Below are 19,967 nucleotides of genomic sequence, written 5' to 3'. Positions count from 1 at the left end.
TATTTTGTGTTTTAAAAAAAGTGTCATAAGGAGTTAATAGGACACAGCTGTACTGGCTCTTTCTAATAAGCAGCTTCTGTCGCTTTGGTCACCACAGGTGTCTCTGTAACCTGCAAACTCTTATTACTAGTGTATCAAAGTTGTGCTACTTAACAGACTTCTTTAGTAAAACATAACAAAGCAATTACATGGCTGTTGATTGCCAGTCATAAAAAAAACCCCTCAAACACTGTTTTTCAAAAGAAACTACACTGCAATTTTTTGTCATTGTAAAATAAAAGGAACTAAGGAATTAAATGGAAGATAGAACAAAATAACAGCAGGTAGCCTGCTGAACTTAGCCACTACAGATGGTTTAGAAATAGTGTTTCCTTCTCCATCAAGTTGTGGATAAAAGGAAAGGAGGAGATTCCTTACTGCCAGTGAATGGTGAAAGATTTAGCCAAGTCTCCAGTCTATGTATTTTGCCTCATGAAAGACCTTCGATGCTGCATTTTTATCTGTTTTTGGCACTGCTTTTCATCACCTTTAACTGAGTGTGAATAATAACCTGATTTAATTTAAACAAATACAGGTGCTAAAGGTTCTTTATTTATGTATAACAGGGAACATTTCCAATGCAGAACGAAGTCATCCTGTGAAATTTCCTAACCATTTGCTTAAAGAAATGAAGTATTAGATGAAGAAATTGCTTCAACATTCTTTTGCTTCACATTTAAGGGAAGAATCATCTTTCTTTTCAGGTTCAGATTACATAAAACAAAGTCTAAATGATGAGCAAAAATTCAGTGAGCTCTAAAATAATAAAAAAACAAATCAGATGATTTCTAATTGTTCTATAATCATTTAAATTAGGTAACTACAATAGGCTTGCCTTGAAATGAATTAATTTAATCTCCCTGTTCATAAACCAGCAGCCTGTGATTATTATTGTGTTAACACACCCAAAGTAACATCACTGGATGTTATGGCCACATGTGTAATTAAACATGATGAAATGTATTTCAGATGGGAAACTCAAACAGGCAAAATATGAAGAATTATTCATCATTTATAGATGTTATGATTAACAAATTAAGTAAATTTATCCTGACAGCTAGAAAAGAATTTTTTTCCTACTGAGAATATGGATGTGTGCAAAAGAATGTGTGCAATAAAGCGATTACATCAATTAGTATATGCTAGAGTTAAGCTATTACCAACTCCATGGACTAGTCCAGAATATCCTGCCTTCTTCACTGGAATTATTAAAAAATAAGCTTACCACTAAGATTATATGTTAGACTTGCCTTGCTTTTTCTGAACATTATTAAAAACAGATTCTCTCTAAATATTCAACAACAGATGAAAACATTAGAATATACAGTACATAGAAATGTACCGTACCAGTTTTACTGCAAAAAGATGAAAACAATGTATTTTGGTTTTGTTTTTTTGGGTTATTATTGGATTTAGAAATCTTTTATAAATTAAGGTATATTTTCCCATTGTAAATAACTGCGTGTTAGCTACAACAAATAGCTTTTATATAATTTAATGTAATAGTAGAGAATTTAGTGCTGAGGATGAAAATGCTTATGATGATAAGAAACCAAATACAATGATAACTTTTTTTAAAAAATAGAAGCCCAAATTATAACTTGCGAACAACAGTATTACCTTGCTCTGTTGGCGTCCTTTGTCAGATCCCAAGCCCAGGTTATAAAATTTTGACTCAGATAAGAGACAATAGATTCAGCACAAAGCATTTGTGAGCAGAACACGTTGGTTAATACACTTTCATCATGGTGGAGGTAGATAGCAAGAAGCTTTCTCTGAAAAGAGGAGAAAAGACTGATGAATTAAAATATCCATTAATGTAAGATTTCTTGAATTTGGAAAAGCATAATTGGTTAATATAAACGGCAAAGACAAAAATTAAATGCTACTCCCTTTGAAAGAGTACCTGACAGTTGGAGTTCCTATGGCATTTACTAATATGAATAAATTTTGCTTCCTTATACCCTAAAGAGGCTAGGATGATTATATTCTGTTTTACAGACCACTGTCACAGATTCCTGTTAACACGGGCAAGACTATCTCAAGCAGAATATGCAACAGAATTGCATTTTCTTTAAATAAAATTGATTTACAATTCTTCATATTAAAACATACTTTACAAAGAGAAAATTAATTTTGAACTATTCAACTTTGTACACAGAAAAAGTACTGATTAAGATTGGTTGCCAAAATCTCTCTTAGTATTTTTTGTTTTTAATCTGAACACTGGAAAGTCTCTTCTACTTGAAAGGAAAAGGTCTGAAATGAAGTTGTATTTTACTTCCACAGGTAATTTCAAAGCCCTTAATGTGTTCTCATATTAAAGTCCTTACGTAAGAGCATGTAACATCTAACTGCCAATGGAAGGATGGTAGAAAATAGTTCACTTCACATGAATTCTTTCTAGTCTGTATTTCAGAAAATGTCCCTGTGGTTTCTCATATGGAGAATTATTCCTTCCCCTTTGCTTGATAAAACTTGCTTTGAAAAAATGGCATATGCTCTCTTAAAAGTGTCCTCTGTCATAGTTGGATAGTCAATAAAATAATTGAAACTAAAAACTGAAATTGAGCAACACAATTTGCAACATGTCAGCTTTAACAACAACAATGACAATGATGATTAAAGAGCCTACATTGTTATTGATGAACTTCTTGGTGCCACCTTGTAGAAGAGCGGGGAGGTTTAAGAAGAGTCAGTTGCCAGGAAACAGAAAGATAAAATTTTATGGTAAAGACAATATACAAACCAGTCTGTGAAATTCTGGCAAAGGAAAATTTTAAGGACGCTTAGGGTCTTTCCCTTTATATTAAATAAGGATGTGATGATAATAAAGAAAAACTCACTGTGTGGGATTCCAAAGAAAGCAGTACATTTACAGAAAAATATAAGGTTCATGTTGATGAAAGGATATTGAAGTTTGATGCTTGGAACTATCCTGATAAATAATCCAAATTGTAATAATAATAATAATCATTAAAATATTTTCTTCAAAGGTAAATTCTGTACTAGATGAGGGTAGCCAGAGGTACCTAGGTAGATGAAGATCTCAAAAGCATCCACTCAGAATAGGAGGCACTGTTAGTTACACACCCATTCTCTACTTTAATCTCCAGAATAAGACTGTAAAATAGTATTCTTAACTTTATTAGCATACAAGGAAACTGGGGTTTAGAAAGCAGACTTGTCCTAAATTTTACTACAACTAGTAAATAAGTAGTACATCCTGGATTCCTGACGCCAAGCCTAGTATTCTTTCTTTGATACTACAGCAGTAGTACGAAAATCAACCATACTGTAGTCAAGGCTTGGAGTGCTCACAGAATATGAACATGCCAGACTGGCCACTGCTCACACATTAGTGCTTCTGGGGCCTCAGACACAACAGGTAATAGGAATAAGGACAGCATTCCTGAGCATAAGTAGCTCAGTAACTCCAACACTAGCTGTTTCCATGTGTCAATTCACTTAATCATTCGTTCAACAAGCATTTGTTGAAATACTGTGTCGGGCCAAGGAGGAAGCAATGGTGACAAAATGGTGAGGAAGAAAGACCCAGGGTTTCTACATTCATGCTGGTGTCTGCAGGTAACAGTAGCTGGCTTCTCGGAAGTTTGTAATCAGATACACAGTTGAAGAGATACTTATCTGGTAAATTCCTGCTCATCCTTTAAGTCTCAAAGCAAATGCCTCTATGAAACCTTCCCTGATTCCCTCTGGCAGAGTTAAGAGCTTCCTTTTCTGGCCCTCTATCTCTTCCCAGTTAGTATCATCATTGTTTATCAGTTTCCCCTGTAGACAAAGTCTCTCAAGGGTGAGGACTGGGTCTCTTTCAGTCTTCTTTGCATCCCTAAAGCTAGCATGGGTCTCGGCATGTTTGATGAAAGAAACTTGAATGCTGATTATCAACCCCCTGGCAAAAAAGACACCAAATGGCAGCAGCATGCCAAACCACTTTCAGTAAAAGACTCTAGAAATCTGCTGCTTTAGGGAAAGGAACGTGAACCTGGCAGCACTAACAAATTCAGAGCTCCTCTTCTTCGGAGCTCTCTAGCTGAATAGACAGAGGGATGTCAACCTCTAATTCTGCTTGATCGTATCTCAGCAACTACATTTAATGAGACACTGGGAACAAGAGAGCTGTCCACTTTTAAATCAGCATATTTCTAACCAAACAATGGCAATGGCTAAATCTTTAAAACACCCATTTCTCTCAAGAACGCTGCAATGGAACATTTAGACTTTGGGAAAGAGATTAGCGATTTACATTGCTATCTCACTGATTTAATTTAAATGCTCTTCCAAACCAAACACACATGTGCCGAAGAGGCTACTAAGAAACCCAACATGCAGAGTTCCCTATAAGTGCAGCCGACAGTGTTGACTGAAACTAAACTTGGAAATCCAGGGCACTAATGCACAATATCAAGCAATAAAACAGCATCTCTTTGGCAATATTTAATTTAAAAAAGAAGAAAGAGGCAGGCGAAGATCAGGCACTGTCTGTTTTGGAGGATCAACCATTCTGCATTTCAAAGCATTGGTCCCTGCAATATCCAGGTTACTGTGCTAGAATCTCGACTATTATATCGCAGTTGTGAGAGGGAGGGCAAAGATGTGTTTACTCAGTGATTAGGCCCTTAGAATAAGCCCCTAGCTCCTAGAGAGACAGCTCACTACTTATTCATTTGGGCCAATTCACAAAGCCTAGGAAGATTAAACATCCATGCTGAGAAGACAAGCGAATGCAGACGGTGAAAAAGAAATAAAAATTCTTTAAAAACTCTGAGATGACTTCATTATTTTTCCACAAGGAAACTTTAGGAAAGTGTTTAGTTAGAGAAAAACCCACATTGACCTCTCTCTAAACCCTTAATCTTTCCTTTGTGGTGGCATTGCTTTGTGGTAAGCGACTGGCTCGCCTCGCCCCTCTTTTCACTGGAAGCTGAGAGAAAAAAGGCTCTGGAGAAACAGTTTTCGTTCCAGGGACACAAACCCCTGACACTGTTAAACATGAGATGCCAGGAAAACACACTTAAAAAAAAAATTCTCACTTGAAGCTCTAACCTGTGAGAAAAGGGATGATAAAGAGAGTAATCAGCAGAGAATCTTCAGGCTGGGGGGGCTCCCATAGTAGCTTTGAAAAGGGAAACTGAATAATTCTAAAATGATCTTTTCTCTCTAACATAATAAGCTTTCAAAAAAATTTTTCTTCTGCTATTTTGACAGTAGTAATAAGCAAAAAACTCTTAATAATATGCAATGCTACTAAATTTGGGCTACATAAATCTCTGATTAGATTATAGGCACAGCTAAATGAGCCCCAGACTCTGATTTCTGATTATTTTATTGAGCTCAATTAAACATAGGCCCAAACAGTGAGAACTGGGTTCAGCATATTAGAAAACTGCTTTTGTGAAGAAAGGACATCTAGTACATAGGAAAATCATGAGAAAATGTTTTGTTTTCCATTACTGTAACCATTTTTCTCTTTGGCCCATTAATAATTTAGTTCAATAACATTTACGGAGCACTGATGTGTTAGGCATTGAGAACACAAAGATGAATAAAACAAAGTTTCCTTGACCTCAAAGAGTTGGGGGGGGGGGCGGTGTATGGGGAAGCAAAAATTTAATTGCAGTACCATATGATAAGTGATAAGAATGGAACACTTAAAAAAATCATTTTGTTTGTCTTTCTAATTTGGCAGAGAGGGTATAAGTCTGGTAGACAAAGGCAAGCAGCGCAGCTACATTCTCCTCAGATTCCCTCTTTGTGATCTAGGTTTTGGTAACATAGTGTAAAGGTAAAAAAAAAAAAAAAGCTTTGTGCTAAATCCAGTTTTGCACTTACCAGCTGTGTGACCATGGGGCAAGATAGGTGTTTGTTCCAAGAACTGTAGATAAAGCAGGTAAAGTACCTCCTTTACAACACCTCGCCCATAGTAAGCACTGAATGACATGTAGTTGTTAGGATGAAGATTCCAGAACTATCCATGCAAAATAAAGGGTTTGAAAGCAATTTCAAGAGAAATGATAGCCATGAAAATTTATTAAAGATTATGAAGCTCCTTCATTTCTCTTATTAGCAATAATGTTTGGGATGCTAAATTGTGTCCCTGCCTTCAGGGCCTCACTAACCTTCACATTCAAATCCAAGAGTTAAGGTACTAAGTTGATGCTTAGGAAATGCCAAGCTGATAGCAACCAATGTGATTTGGCTTTGAGCTACAGTAGCTATTGTATTTAGACACTTAGCATTACAGAACCATAGAACATTAGAGCTGGAAGAAATGAGCTGGCTATGTCTCAAAATAAGCCAGGCACAGAGCAGACACTCAGAAAATATTTGCTGATGGACTGAAAAGGAAGTTTTCTAGTTTCTTTTTGAGTACCAGAACATCCATGGTCTGTGTTCTCAAAAATTTTACAGTCGATAGGATAAATAATTTCTATAAATGGTAGTTCATAAATTTTTCAGTGTAAGAATTAAAATACATTAAAAATAAAACAATTTCCTTTATGTAAATTGGGACCTAACTTTATTTCTGTTTCCTTCTTTTCTATCATGATTATCATCACCATAATAATCAGAATCACATCACTATTATTATTATTATTTTTTTTGGTTTTAAGTTTGGGAATGGTTTACTGATACAAAGACCTAATACACTGATACAACAATAAACATTCACTTACCCTTTACCTAGGTTTAACAATTATTAACATTTGCCATATTTGTTGTATCATTCATTATATGCCTTCTTCCCTGAAACATTTAAAGTTGTACACATCTTGACACCTCCACCTTAAATACTTCAGTGTCTGTCTCCTAAGAAACGACATTCCTTTACATAACCATAATATTTTTATCATACCTTAGACATTCAATATTGTTACAATATCATCTAATATAAAGTCCATATTCAAATTTCCCCAACTATCGGCTCCAATTAGGATCATTCCAGTACACTACCCACTTCTATAACCCTATTCCTATATATGAATGTTCATAGGCCCAGCCCAGCATCCAACCAGGACTCGATATAACTACAAGGTGAGATTAGAGGCAGGGCACCATGAAGCCACACCGTCTGGTTCAAATTCCTGCTTTGCCACCTCCTGGCTATGTGACCTTAGGAAAGCCACTTCACTTTTTTGTGCTTTGGGTGCCATATAGCTCTGGAGGTCAGAAGTTCCACACTCTGTCTAGATGGGAGTGGTAACGTAAGTGCTGTAATAGAGGCAGTCCTAGGGTCTAAGTATGAACACTGAATGGCTGCTGCTTTTTTTTTTTAAGATTTTATTTATTTATTTGAGAGACAGAGCATGCATGAGCAGGGGGGAGGGGGAGAGGGAGGAGGAGAAGCAGATTCCCCATTGAGCAAGGAGCCTAATGCAGGACTCGATACCAGGACCCCGAGATCACGACCTGAGCTGAAGGCAGACACTTAGCCAACCGAACCACCCAGGAACCCAGCTGCTTCTTTATGAAGGGAATACTTGAGCTAAATTTTAAAAGCAGGATATAGTAACTGACTTATCTTTGATTTGAGCTAAATTTTAAATTTAAATCAGTGAGGATAAGAAGAATGAAAAAAAAAAAAAAAGCAGAGAGTAAAGTTTGGTAAGGACCAGTAATGTCAGCAGCCTGCATGTTCAAAGAACTCCAAGCTAGTAACTTTTAAAGAGTGAAGAATCAGTGTTGATTGATTTGTGGAAAGAATAGTTGACACTCTGCATTTTTGGCTCCCAAAGCGGAGTTCAGGGACCAAGCAACCAGTCGGAGAGGTTCCAAAAGGAAATAGCCAGATATTGAAGGTAAGGTGATGTCAAGATGGTGTCTTTTTCTTCTCACTTCCTGAAGGAGATACTGGGATAGCACTCTGAAATCTTAAGGACACAAATGTATTTGAACCTCATGTAGGCTGAATTCTCATATGAAAGTCACAGGTTACACAAACGAAAAAAAAGCGTAAAGTAAAACCAAACACCCTTCATAAAATAAGCTGACAAATGTTCATTGGGTACAGAGCTTTATCAGTTTTCATTGTTCAGACTGTAATACTCAGGTCATAAAATATTTTTGAGGAAAACCAACATATGACTGAAGTTTTTACAAATAAGGAAATTAGAAGTTCAAGTGATTGGCTACTACAGCAAACACAGAGAAGCAGGCAAGCTCTTTGGGGAGGCCGGGAGAGGGATTACGGAGGCAAGAAAGTAGGCAGTTTCGGATCAGATCAAAGATCTCATCCATTGGTTTTCTAAGTGAACGCCTGGAAGGAGTACCAAGGACTGGAAGAGCAGCCTCATAAAAGTACAGGCAGCATTCTTTGATCTTCTCTTCTGAGAAGAATAACACTACCCCTGGTCGGTCTGTTAAACAGGTGGAACAACATGAATGTGGAGGAATGTGAGGTACACACTTTGAAAAGCAATGGTACACAAACACTTCCTTCTCCCACTTTTAGGCCACTGAGGAAGAGAAAAAGCACCCATAGCCAACCCATCTCATCACTTCCGTACTCCAGGGGGTGGGGGAACCACAGCAATAAAGAACTGGAGATGTATTAATAGTAATTTTTAATTTAAAATATATAGATAATAATGCATTCTTGCTGAAAAATCACAGGAATTTTTTTTTTTTTAAGAATTTTTATCTGACACAGAGAGAGAGACAGCGAAAGAGAGCACAAGCAGGGGGAGCGGCAGAGGAAGAGGGAGAAGCAGGCTTCCCACCAATCAGGGAGCCCGATGTGGGGCTCGATCCCAGGACCCCGGGATCATGACCTGAGCCGAAAGCAGACGTTTAACAACTGAGCCACCCAGGCGTCCCAAATCATAGGAATTCTAATGATTTGTGGGTGTACGTGTTCAGTAACTTTTTACTACTGTCAAGTACTGTCTGGCAGATTTCAAAGTAGAACACTGTGAATTATAAAAACAAGCTAAGTTTAAGCATGTAGAATGGTAGTAACTCTTAACTACTCATTTAATAGGAATGGTGAAGACTGTAGTCCCTAAATATTTTCCACATCTTCGTGAGGAAATCTCTTATGTATTTTTTTTAAGTTGGATTAATGGCTGACTGAAGTAAAGAATACATTTCTCAGCCTCCATTTAAACAAATGTGGCTGTGTAACCAAGTTCTAGTTAATGCAAGCAGAAGTGCTAGTTCAATCTCCTGTAGTCAACCAGAATCATGACATAACCTGAACTATACCACACAGTGGAGCAACGTGAAACCTGCGTTTCTGACTCTGTGATACACCATACCAGGTCTGGACAGACTACCTTTGCACTTCCTGAAGGGAATAGAGAAATTAATTTCTATTTTGTTTAAGCCACTATTAATTTTTATTTTTCTGTTACAAGCAACCAAACCCAATCTTAACTCTTACAATAGACTAACTATAAGAAATCCTTAGTCATATATAAAAATGATAGTCCATGGAACTGTACCATTAACCCAGAAGATCTAAAGAAAAGATATGCATTTATGGATCAGTTCATGGTCCATCAGAAAGACCTCACAGCCTCCAATGGGCCCTGAATTACACTTTAAGGGCCTGTAATTAACACTAGTGTAACGCAAATGACCTAACTGGCTATTCAGAAAGCTCCATCTTATACATCTGGTTAGTGAGAAGGGTGGAGGGGAACACTGCTTTCAAAAGGCCAAGTAGGCATGAAGGCAAAAGAAGACATGGAGGTTGCTTCATGCAAAGATCAGGGAGAGCCATCACTGTTAGCATGTGGTCCAGTCCATTTAACCCATACAGGATAGCCTACTGGTATTTTTAATAGTGCAAGAGTGAAGTATACATCTATCTGAAATGCCATGTGTGCCATATTACATATATTTGAGACCCAGGATGGTTGAAGTCATAGCAGGTGGTTGGTCGATGTATTTTGTATTTTTTATAATCTACGTACACACATAATTTTTACAACACAAAAGATGTACTATACACACTGTTATGCACCCTACTTTTTTCACTTCACAAAGTATCCTGAACATCAGTCCACATCAATATATATGAAGTGGCTTCATTCTTTTTAATGGTCACATAGTATTCCATTGTGTGAATGACATTTAAAGTATTTCCAATTTTTTGCTATTATAAACAATGCTATAATAAATATCCTTGTATTTATCTTATTTCTTATATGCTTAGGTACACATGCAGAAAAAATTCTGCTATTGTGATATGTGAAAATGATACATTAGTACAGTTTTAATCTGTATTTTTTTGTAGTATGGAAAATATGAACATCTTTTCATATTTTCTGCTAAGTACCTGCTTACATTGCTTACCCTTAATGGGTTGCTGTCTTCTTACTGATTTATGGAGTTCTTCATATTGTATATGCTAGAGAAATTTAAGTTTCCAATATCTTTAATAAAGATACTATACACTACTTAACATCAGAAATACTTTGATTTTCTTAATATAGGTTCCTCAGGCAAATATAAAATCAACAGATTCTATTGAAATGCTCCACAAAGGAAAAAAAGGCCAGAACACATTAGCCTAGGTCTATTTCAGAAGCAGTATTAGGCACTTCGAGGAGGGTGTGGGAGAATCAGGATACTAGAAGATACATAGGTATAAAAAGGTACACAAAAGCTAATAGGCTGTGAAATTTAGGAGCCAAAAAGTTTGTGAACTACACTGTGCTATTACTGTACTATGATTTTCTAACCAATGCCTGACATTCCACAACTATACATATACAAATGTATACAGTTGCTCAGTCTCACTGCTACCAATTTCTCTCCTCCAATCCATCCTACAAACTACTACCACATTGCTTATGTCTATGGCACAGCTCTGACAGTGTTACCCTCTTTGAAAACTTTCCAACACCAAAAGTCTTTAGCTGGTCTTCAGGATTTCTATAATGAGTAGACCCAGTCTACTTCTTTATTTTAGCCCTATCCTCTTCTGTTCCCTTAAAAGTACCATATACACCAATTAAACAGGCCTATTCATCTTCTCTAACATGTATATCTGAATAACTTGGTTACTGTTAATGTAAGGACTCATTTTCCAAGGTGGGTTAATTGTCAAGGTATTTTTAGCTCTATTTCGGAGAAAGTAAAATGGAGGCTTACATAGCTCAGTCAGTATCAGGGCCTAGTTTCCAATCCAAATTTGCCTGATTTAGTCAATGTCCACCTACTTATAGGCAAACAATCTTAAAGATGTGTCACATACATTTTGAAGATGTTTCAAATATGTTAATTTTCTGTTAAACAATCTTGTGATTGTTTAACAGAAAATTTGTATTACAATACAAATTTTTAAATGTATTACAATACAAATTTTTAAATGTATTACAATACAAATTTTTAAATGCAGAAACTGATGATCAGAGGAGAAGAGTAATCTGGTTAATGGGAGATAGCTAGTAAATGAAAAACCAGAACCCAAATATAAGAATTTTGATTAGAATGCTTTCTACCATACCTCTTATTTTTAATGTTTAAGATCAGATATGAAACAGATTTCTTGAAATTTACAACTGAAATACTATAGAGACCAAACTTAGCTTTTAATTCTTTTAAAATAAGTAATATGAATAACAAATGCTTTCTAGGGCCAGAAAGGGCCCTTTGGGAGAAATGATACAAATATGGATAAAGCCCATAAATGGAAATCAGCCTTGCTTCTGATATTTTAATAAATTTTACCTCCAATGCTTTTCAAATATGGTTAAATTGTTTTTAAAAAGATGGTGAGTAGCAGTAAATTGAGAAGAATGTTTTACAAAGCAGCATATCTTAAAACTAACTTACTAAATTTTGAACTAAAAAATAATTTAAATATGGACACTAGAGATTTTTACAATTTTAATTAGGTAGTTGTAATAACTCAGTAGGAGAATTAGAGGCAAATTTTAAATATGGTGCTAACAATATACTGTTTAGTGGAAACATCTAATTATAGAAAAGCATATTTGGTATGGTTTCATTTATGTAAAACATGTCAGCTTTCTTACTGATATACATATTTGGAGATTTTTTTAAAAAATCATGTTTAAAAGTAAAAACAGTGTTTAATAGTGATTATTTTCAGCCTTCAGATTATGTGGTAATTTGTTTTCTACTTTAACTGCACCTGTATTATTTTCTTTTTCTTTACAACAAATATTTTATTTGTAGAATGAACATACTTAAAGTATATTAGCATCATAGTTTTTATCTCACACATGTGCAGGATGCTGTCATAGCTGTCATATAAAATTACTCTAAGGACATTGTCTGCCTTTAAGGAATTTAAATTGAAAAGAAAACAAAGACAAGATGAACAGACTGGGCATATTCTCTAAAGCACAAATAAGTTTGTTTGCCCCTTTTTTTCTGGCTAATAAAGGGCTCGAAATTCACCAACTACAGCTGTGGCTTCAGATTTGTGCAGAACTTATTTTTCTTAAAAAATATTGATCAGTGATGGTATTTGGATTTCTTTTTAACATGATATAGTAGAAACAGCACTACTTTAAAATGGGCTGATTTTTAAAAGTAAATGTAATAAAACTTGATCACAAATACTGTTAAAGTAAAGCACTTATTTTAGTGCTGTAAATGCTCATTTATAGGGGTTCTCAAAATTCCTTTCTGGAATTGTTCTTAGAATTAGTTCATGAATTGTATGAATAAATCAGTTTTGTTTTTTACAAACATTTCTCAAATTTGTCCAAAACTGTTTCACAGCACATTAGCCACGGTGCTGGGTGCATATGTGGATAGCATCTATTTAATCCTCAAAACAACCGTATCATTATCTCCCTTTTGTTTTTTTGTTCCTAGATTAGAAATAGGCTGATTACTTGTTTGGGGCCAGAGAGTTACTAAGTGGGAAATTAAGAACTGAGCATTGGTTTCCTTAATTTATGTGTAATCTTTGGAAACATCACTGGATCTGAAGTCAAGATCTAAGGAGGTATAACAGAATTACTGATATCAAAGCCCAGTCTCCTAAGGGGAGGAACAGAACTAGGAAAGGAACAATCCTTCACATGGGAGATAAACCCTAGCACTGAGATTTTTATTGCTGTTGATTTTTAGTTACTACAATTGTCTAATCATTCTATAGGGCACTTTCTGTTCCGTACAGAATTCAGAGGTAGCATGAATGAGAGGTGGGGAGGCTATAAGGACAAAAAGAAACGTCTTTAAGAAACTCCTAGTGAATTATGGCGTGGCCAGTGGTAACGCTTCTGCAACCTTAACTACGGTGACTAACCATTGACTTTCACTTACCTAAAGATAAAATATAAGCTTTATTCAATAAATATCTCTTAAATGACAGGGAAATGACAGCCGCTTCCATGCCTTGGCCCCTGCTAATCTTCCCTGCCTCATGCCTTGTAATCCAACTCTCTATCTTGCATTTTTTACTCTTGGTCTTAATTTTTTTGGTTTTAGTTCTCTCATTTTAATCTTCTTGCCTTTGCTTTTGACCTTTTTTTCTGTTTAGAATTCTGTTATTTGGCCAAGTATGACTCATAAGATCCAGGTCAGATGTACCTCCTCAGGAAATCTCCCTAAACTTTCTAAGATAGATGAAGTACCTCTCCTCTTTGCTTCTGTAGCATACTATACTAAATGAATCTGTTGATATTATCGTCCCCATTAGACTATGAGCATCTCAAGGGCAGGAAAGCTCTATATTCCAGTTCTTAGCAGGCATGTGATAAATATGTATAGCCCTCAACTGAGTGAACATCTCTAACAGTTAAGGGCATGAGAGGAAGTCATAAAACCGATGGATCTGTTGCCAGAAGTCAAAACTCTGTCAGAATATACTTAAACACAAGACCTTAGAATACCTGTTTTACTGAAGTTGGAGCTCTGCTTTGGACAGTGTTTTAAATTCTTCATGAAAAAGGCAGAAAGAACTATGCGCACTCTCGTCATCAAGTGCTCTCAAACAAAATCAGTTTGAAGCAGTTTTCATTAAGATGGATTGAATGTGGCATCGTGAGAAACACTTTATCAAATGTAGTGTTTTACTTAGTGATTAACTATATACCAGTTGATGAAGCTCCCCAAATCCTTTGTAATCCCACCACTCCAATAAACATTTAATGAGTATATAAGTTCAAAAAGCCTAGCAGAGGATTTAAACCTTCAATCTTGTTTTTATTTACTCTTGGAACTCAATTTCTCACTTCAAGTGAAGAATGCTGGTGCTTGAGGCTCATCTGTTGCCCTGGTAAAATTAATGTGCCTCCCACAGTTTAAATTAAACATGTGATATTTAAGATGAAAGAAATTTAGTCAGAATGCCACAGTATCGGTCACACTTGCTTTTAAAATATGTAAACATCAGCAAACTGTTTTCTTAAAAATGTTTCTTTCACAAGTTTTAAAAAATAATATTGAAAAAAATGTGTTTTAACTCTCAAATGTGAAATGTGAAAAGGAGAAATGACGTTTGATAACTGAATCCTGCACTATAGTAGTTACCATTGAAAACTGAAATATAGTGATATAGTGTAAATCACACTGAACTGTGTTAGAACCCTGAGCTCTTATTTGGCCTCTAGTACTTACTACTGATGTGCTTTGGTTAAGTTCTGTTGCATTTCTGAGCTTCCTCATCTATACAATGGGAATATTGATATTATATGTCCATATCTCACTGGTTTGTTGTAGGGTTCAAATAAGATACACATAGGAAAATGCTCCATAAACCATTACGGTACCATATAAATCTGTAGTAGCAGTACTATTTTTATGCATACACAGTTCTATTTAATTAAAAGGATATATATGTATATGTATGTGTGTGTGTGTGTGTGTGTGTATATATATGTAATTTGGCTGATGACCATAATAAACACATCTGACAGATTTAAATCTGAAAAATTTATTCATCATGTGCATCAATTTTACTTAAGTTTGCAGTAAGGTCTTAAACGATGCATAAACTGTTGTTCTTTAACTTGGAAAAGAGAAATGAGGAAAGAAAAAAGTCTTGAACAAGGGGTAAAAGAAAAGACAATTTAGAAGTCCAAAGAGGTCAAAGGATTTTGGTATGAATCTAATATGAAGCAAAACATTTAATTACATGAACCAATGACTTTCATTTGTTAAAATACCAAGACCCTAGTCAAAAGCAAACAACCAATTGTTTCATTAGAAATATTCAGAAGTTAATAAGCAAGGGTTTATTCTCCTCTGGGGATCATCAAATGTCTGTTTATTATATAAGACACTTAGCAAAAGTTCTTTTGTCTATTATATACTTTATATTTAAACAAGTGCCTTCATTTAAAGTTATAGTGTTTAAGGTGTACATAGTATATATTAGGGTAGGTTTTTAAGTGGGATTTAAAAGACATCTATGGCTACTTGGGGAGTTACAGTTTAAGTCACAAAGACCCTAACATTTTCTGGCTACTTCAACCACTTTCATCCATATTCATGTCCCATAAGTGATTGTTTAAGTATAATAACATGGCCATACAATGAGACTCTATAACCATTTAAGTCCTGTTTTAATGAAGTATTCAGTATTATTTACAAAGCATTCTTGCAAAAAAATTTTGACCTGAATATAACAAAGCATGATTTCTTCACAGAGCAAATGTTATGGGGAAAAAAGAGAGGCGGGGAGAAGAGGGTGCTTGTTTAAAGGGATTTAAGAAATCTAACAACCATGGGGTGCCTCAGTAGCTCAGTCAGTTAAGTGTCTGACTCTTGACTTCGGCTCAGGTCATGATCTTAGGGTTGTGAGATTGAGTCCCGTGAAGGACTCCCCCCTCAAAGGGGAGTCTGGTTGAGAGTCTCTCTCTCCTTCTGCCCCTCCCCACCATGCACTCTCCTGTGCTCTTTCTCTCTCTAAAATAAATAAATAAATAAATAAATAAATATTAAAAAAAAAATCTAACAACCAAATATAATTTGTGATCCTTGAGTAGACTGTGGTTTCAAAAAAAATAGTTAAAAAGACATTCTGGAGACAGCTGGTAAAGTATGAATATGCACTGGCTATTAGATGACATTAGGGAATTACCATTAATTTTGTTATATGTGATAATGGTATTGTGATTATGTAGGAGAATATCATTATTTTTTGGAAAACAAATATAGATGTTTTTAGGTGTAAGATATGTAATTTAACAAAAAATATTGACTATAAAAAGGTGTCCTAAATATTTTCATGCAGTTTGTTTTAATCATTTCAAAAGTTTAACTGCTACACAGTTTAAAAACATCATGTGAAACTAATTTTTTTCACATTTGTTTGTTTTGGTATATTTTGAATAAATTTTACATTTGTTTTCTATTCCAGTCAATGTTTGCCATTTTCAGAGAGGAAATGAAAAAAATTTTCATCATAAAAATTTATTCATCAAAATCACAAACCTAAATAAGCATAAAAAATGTAAATAATTACATTTCAAATGCTGCTCTTTTATAAATGTGTGGTAGTTAAACTTTTGAAGTTATTAAGGCTTCTATCTCCTTTAAAACTTTGGATGCCTGCATATGAAAGAAGCAAACATGGCAAAATTTATTAGTTATTAAATTTAGGGATAGGGGATTTGGGTGTTTATTGTGCTATTCTTTTTACTTTTTCTGTATTAAAAATCATTTTAATAAAAAGTTAAAATATTATAAAATATAATTAAGCAAATGACCATTAATATTATAAAGGGTGAAAATAAACTGAACAAGATTATAACATGACTCAATAATATTAAATATACATAAAAGTATTCATCAAAATATATATAAAAATACAGAAAGAACATGTATCATAAAGTTAACTGTTAATCTGTGTTAGAATATTTTCTTTTTGCTTTTTTGGAAACTATAAACATGTATTATTTATGGAAACTATATTTATGGAAACTATAAACATGTGTTATTATAAATATTTATTTCTTCAAAAATGACATCTATTTTATGTAAATTTAATAGTTAAAAATAGGCTAACACAGCATTTATAATGGGTTATGCCACTATTCTTAGGGTAAAGAACAGTTTGTGTTTCTTATTCTGCTTCATTAAACCATCACTGATTGCTCTAAGTTTGATCACTAATTATTGTCAATTTTTAAAAATTTGTTAAAAATGAAATTTTCTTTAGGTCAGGGTGTAAGATAAACTGGAAACTAGAAATTTCAGAGGCATCCTTGCACTCTATTCTCAAAATTCCTTCCCCTCTTTAATTCCAATAACTTTCCCTCTACTCCATCTACACACCATTTCTTCCTTCCTGCTCTTTTTTGCCTTCATTCATTAAATATATAGAATATTTACTAGGGATGTAAGGTACAGTCACTGCCAAAAAGAAAAGCAAATCTCTTGAGAAGACATATATACAGAAAATAGATAATGATAAGCAAGGTGTTAAATGTAACAAAAAGATGAGCAGAGGGTATCATTACAAAGTACTAAGGGGTGGGTCCAACCGTATGATAGTGGAAGAGTCAGGAACAGTTAAGTCTCAGAGGAAGAATAAAAGTTAACCAAGTAGGCAGTGGCTGGGTTGGGTGAGGGCAGAAGAAGCAGCCTGTGACCTGAGCGCCGCTGCTTCTCGGCACGTGGGCGCACTCTGAACCTTCCTTTTTGGGTAGGCTCGCAGGCACATGCACGATCAGCGTCCCAGGGCCTCGAACTCCAGGGCCTCCACTGGGCAGGCCTCGGATTGCTCACCCCTTCCCCCAGCGTGAGTCCCCCGGACCGGCCACCGACAAGCGCAGGCGCGCCAAAGCTGCGCCCCAGGCTCAGAAGAACAGCCCTGAGTGGCCGCCTTGTCCTCTGCAGCCGAGCGGCGGATGTTCTTTTAAAGAATTACTGAAGACGAAGGTTTTTTTTATTTTTGTTTTTCGTTTGTTTTTTAATGGCTTTACAGAAGTTTAGATCAAATACAATTTGACATGACGGCAAAAAATGTTGGTTTGACTTCTACAAATGCAGAACTAAGAGGATTTATTGATCAGAATCTCAGTCCAACAAAAGTTAACTAATGACAGGAAAGAAAATTAGCTCATAATGTCATGGATGCGAAGTTGTTTTGAAAAGACGGCGGAGGAGTAGGGGACCCCTTTTTCAGCTGGTCCCCTGAATCGAGCTGGATATCTACCAGACCATCCTGAACACCCACGAAATCAGCCTGACACGCAGGAAGATGCATCTGGATCTCTACAAACGAACATCTCCAGTGCTGAGTATTGAGGTACGAAGTGGGGAGCCGTGAATCTGTGCACAGATATAGGAAGATAAACGGAAGGGGGAGGGAGGCACCGAGCTCAGGCGCAGGGAAGTAGTAGCCACCTGCACTGGGGAGTGGGCCAGACTCGCAGACCGGCACCCGCGAGAAAGCAGACTAAGACCATAAGCCTGGGAACGTGCGTGCGACCAGACTGAAAACTGGAGCTCCGGAGCACACACTCAAACTAGACTGAAACTGAGAGCTCGGGAGCGCGTGACCAGACTGAAAACCGGAGCTCCGGAGCACTCACTGGAACTGGACTGATACCGAGAGCTCGGGAGTGCAAACGCAACCAGACGGAAAACCGGCACTCTGGAGTATGTGTAAACCACACTGAAACAGGGAGCTCGGGAGCGCTCGCGGGAACCAGGGGCGGCTGGCTGTGTTAGAAGCACAAAGGACAGAGACCTGCCAGCCCTGGAAGTAAGGGCTGGAGAGCAGCTGTGGGGCGCACAACCCAGGACGCTGCAGGGTTTTTAGCAGCACTGACAGAAACAGAGTTAAAGTGGTCAAGAGAGCTCAGTGGAGAGTGGACTACGATCTCTCTGTTCTGAGACAGAGGCTAGGATACGGCCACTACTGCTCTGACTCTCAGAAGAGTCATAGAAAACCGCCAGGGAAAGCCGCCAGAGAACAAAAGCCTGGAAATACCAGCTCACATAGTGCTCATTCCCATTCCGCCTCGCAGGGGACAGGGCAACTCTACCCAAACAGGGTTGCCTGAGTATCAGTGCGGCAGGCCCCTCCCCCAGAAGGCAGGCTGAAAAATCAAGAAGCCCACATCCCCAAGATCCCTAGAGAACAAGTACACACTGCCTGGGTCCTGGTCAATAATTTGGGCTCTGGGCATCTCCGCAACCTCTCCTCATCAGAATGACGAGGAGGAGAAATTCCCCCCAAGAAAGAAAAGATACAGAGTCTGTGGCCTCTGCCACAGAACTGATGGATATGGATATAACCAAATTGTCAGAAATGGAGTTCAGAGTAACAATGGTCAAGATGATGTGTAGGCTTGAAAAAAATATTAACAAAAATATTAATGAGAATACAGAATCTCTAAGGGAGGAAATGAGAGTGAATCTGGCAGAAATTAAAAATGCTATGAATCAATTGCAGTCTAAACTAGACGCTCTGACGGCCAGGGTAAATGAGGCAGAAGAAAGAATTAGTGAATTGGAGGATGGGATGGTAGAAGACAAAGTTAAAACAGAAACTTGGCTCAAAAAAATCCAATCTCAAGAATGTAGATTACGGGAGATTACTGACTTAATGAAACATTCCAGTGTCAGAATCAACGGCATCCCCGAGGGGGTGGAGAAGGAGAGAGGTCTATTTGAGATATTTGAAGAGATATTTGAACAAATTGTAGCTGCGAACTTCCCTAATCTGGCAAAGGAAACAAGCATTAGTGTCCAAGAGGCAGAGAGGACCACTCCGACGGTCAATGAGAACAGACCTATACCACGTCACGTCATAGTGCAATTCGCAAATATCAGATACAAGGATACAGTATTGAAAGTGGCCAGGGGAAAGAAAATCCTTACGTAGAGAGGGAAAAATATCAGAATTACGTCAGACCTGTCTACAGAGATCTGGCAGGCCAGGAAGGGTTGGCATGGTATTTCCAAAGCTCTATCTGAGAAGACCATGCAGCCAAGGATCCTTTATCCAGCAAGGCTGTCATTCA

General features: G+C 36.6%; 1 protein-coding gene across 5 annotated transcripts in view; it reads right to left on the bottom strand.

Moving 5' to 3' along the window:
* The window catches only part of FAF1 (Fas associated factor 1), a 486,729-nt gene that overhangs the window by 121,135 nt on the left and 345,627 nt on the right, over positions 1-19,967 (bottom strand). For all 5 annotated transcript variants that reach the window (XM_048220345.2, XM_048220346.2, XM_057310649.1 and 2 more), the window contains one exon: positions 1,660-1,814. In XM_048220345.2, the coding sequence (XP_048076302.1) occupies positions 1,660-1,814 (155 nt within the window). The remainder of the gene's footprint in view (positions 1-1,659; positions 1,815-19,967) is intronic.

This window comes from Ursus arctos, unplaced genomic scaffold, assembly GCF_023065955.2.
Source record: "Ursus arctos isolate Adak ecotype North America unplaced genomic scaffold, UrsArc2.0 scaffold_12, whole genome shotgun sequence".
NCBI lineage: Eukaryota > Metazoa > Chordata > Mammalia > Carnivora > Ursidae > Ursus > Ursus arctos.
The sequence above is the reverse complement of the archived record's forward strand: the minus strand, read 5'-3'. Positions and strand labels throughout refer to the sequence as shown.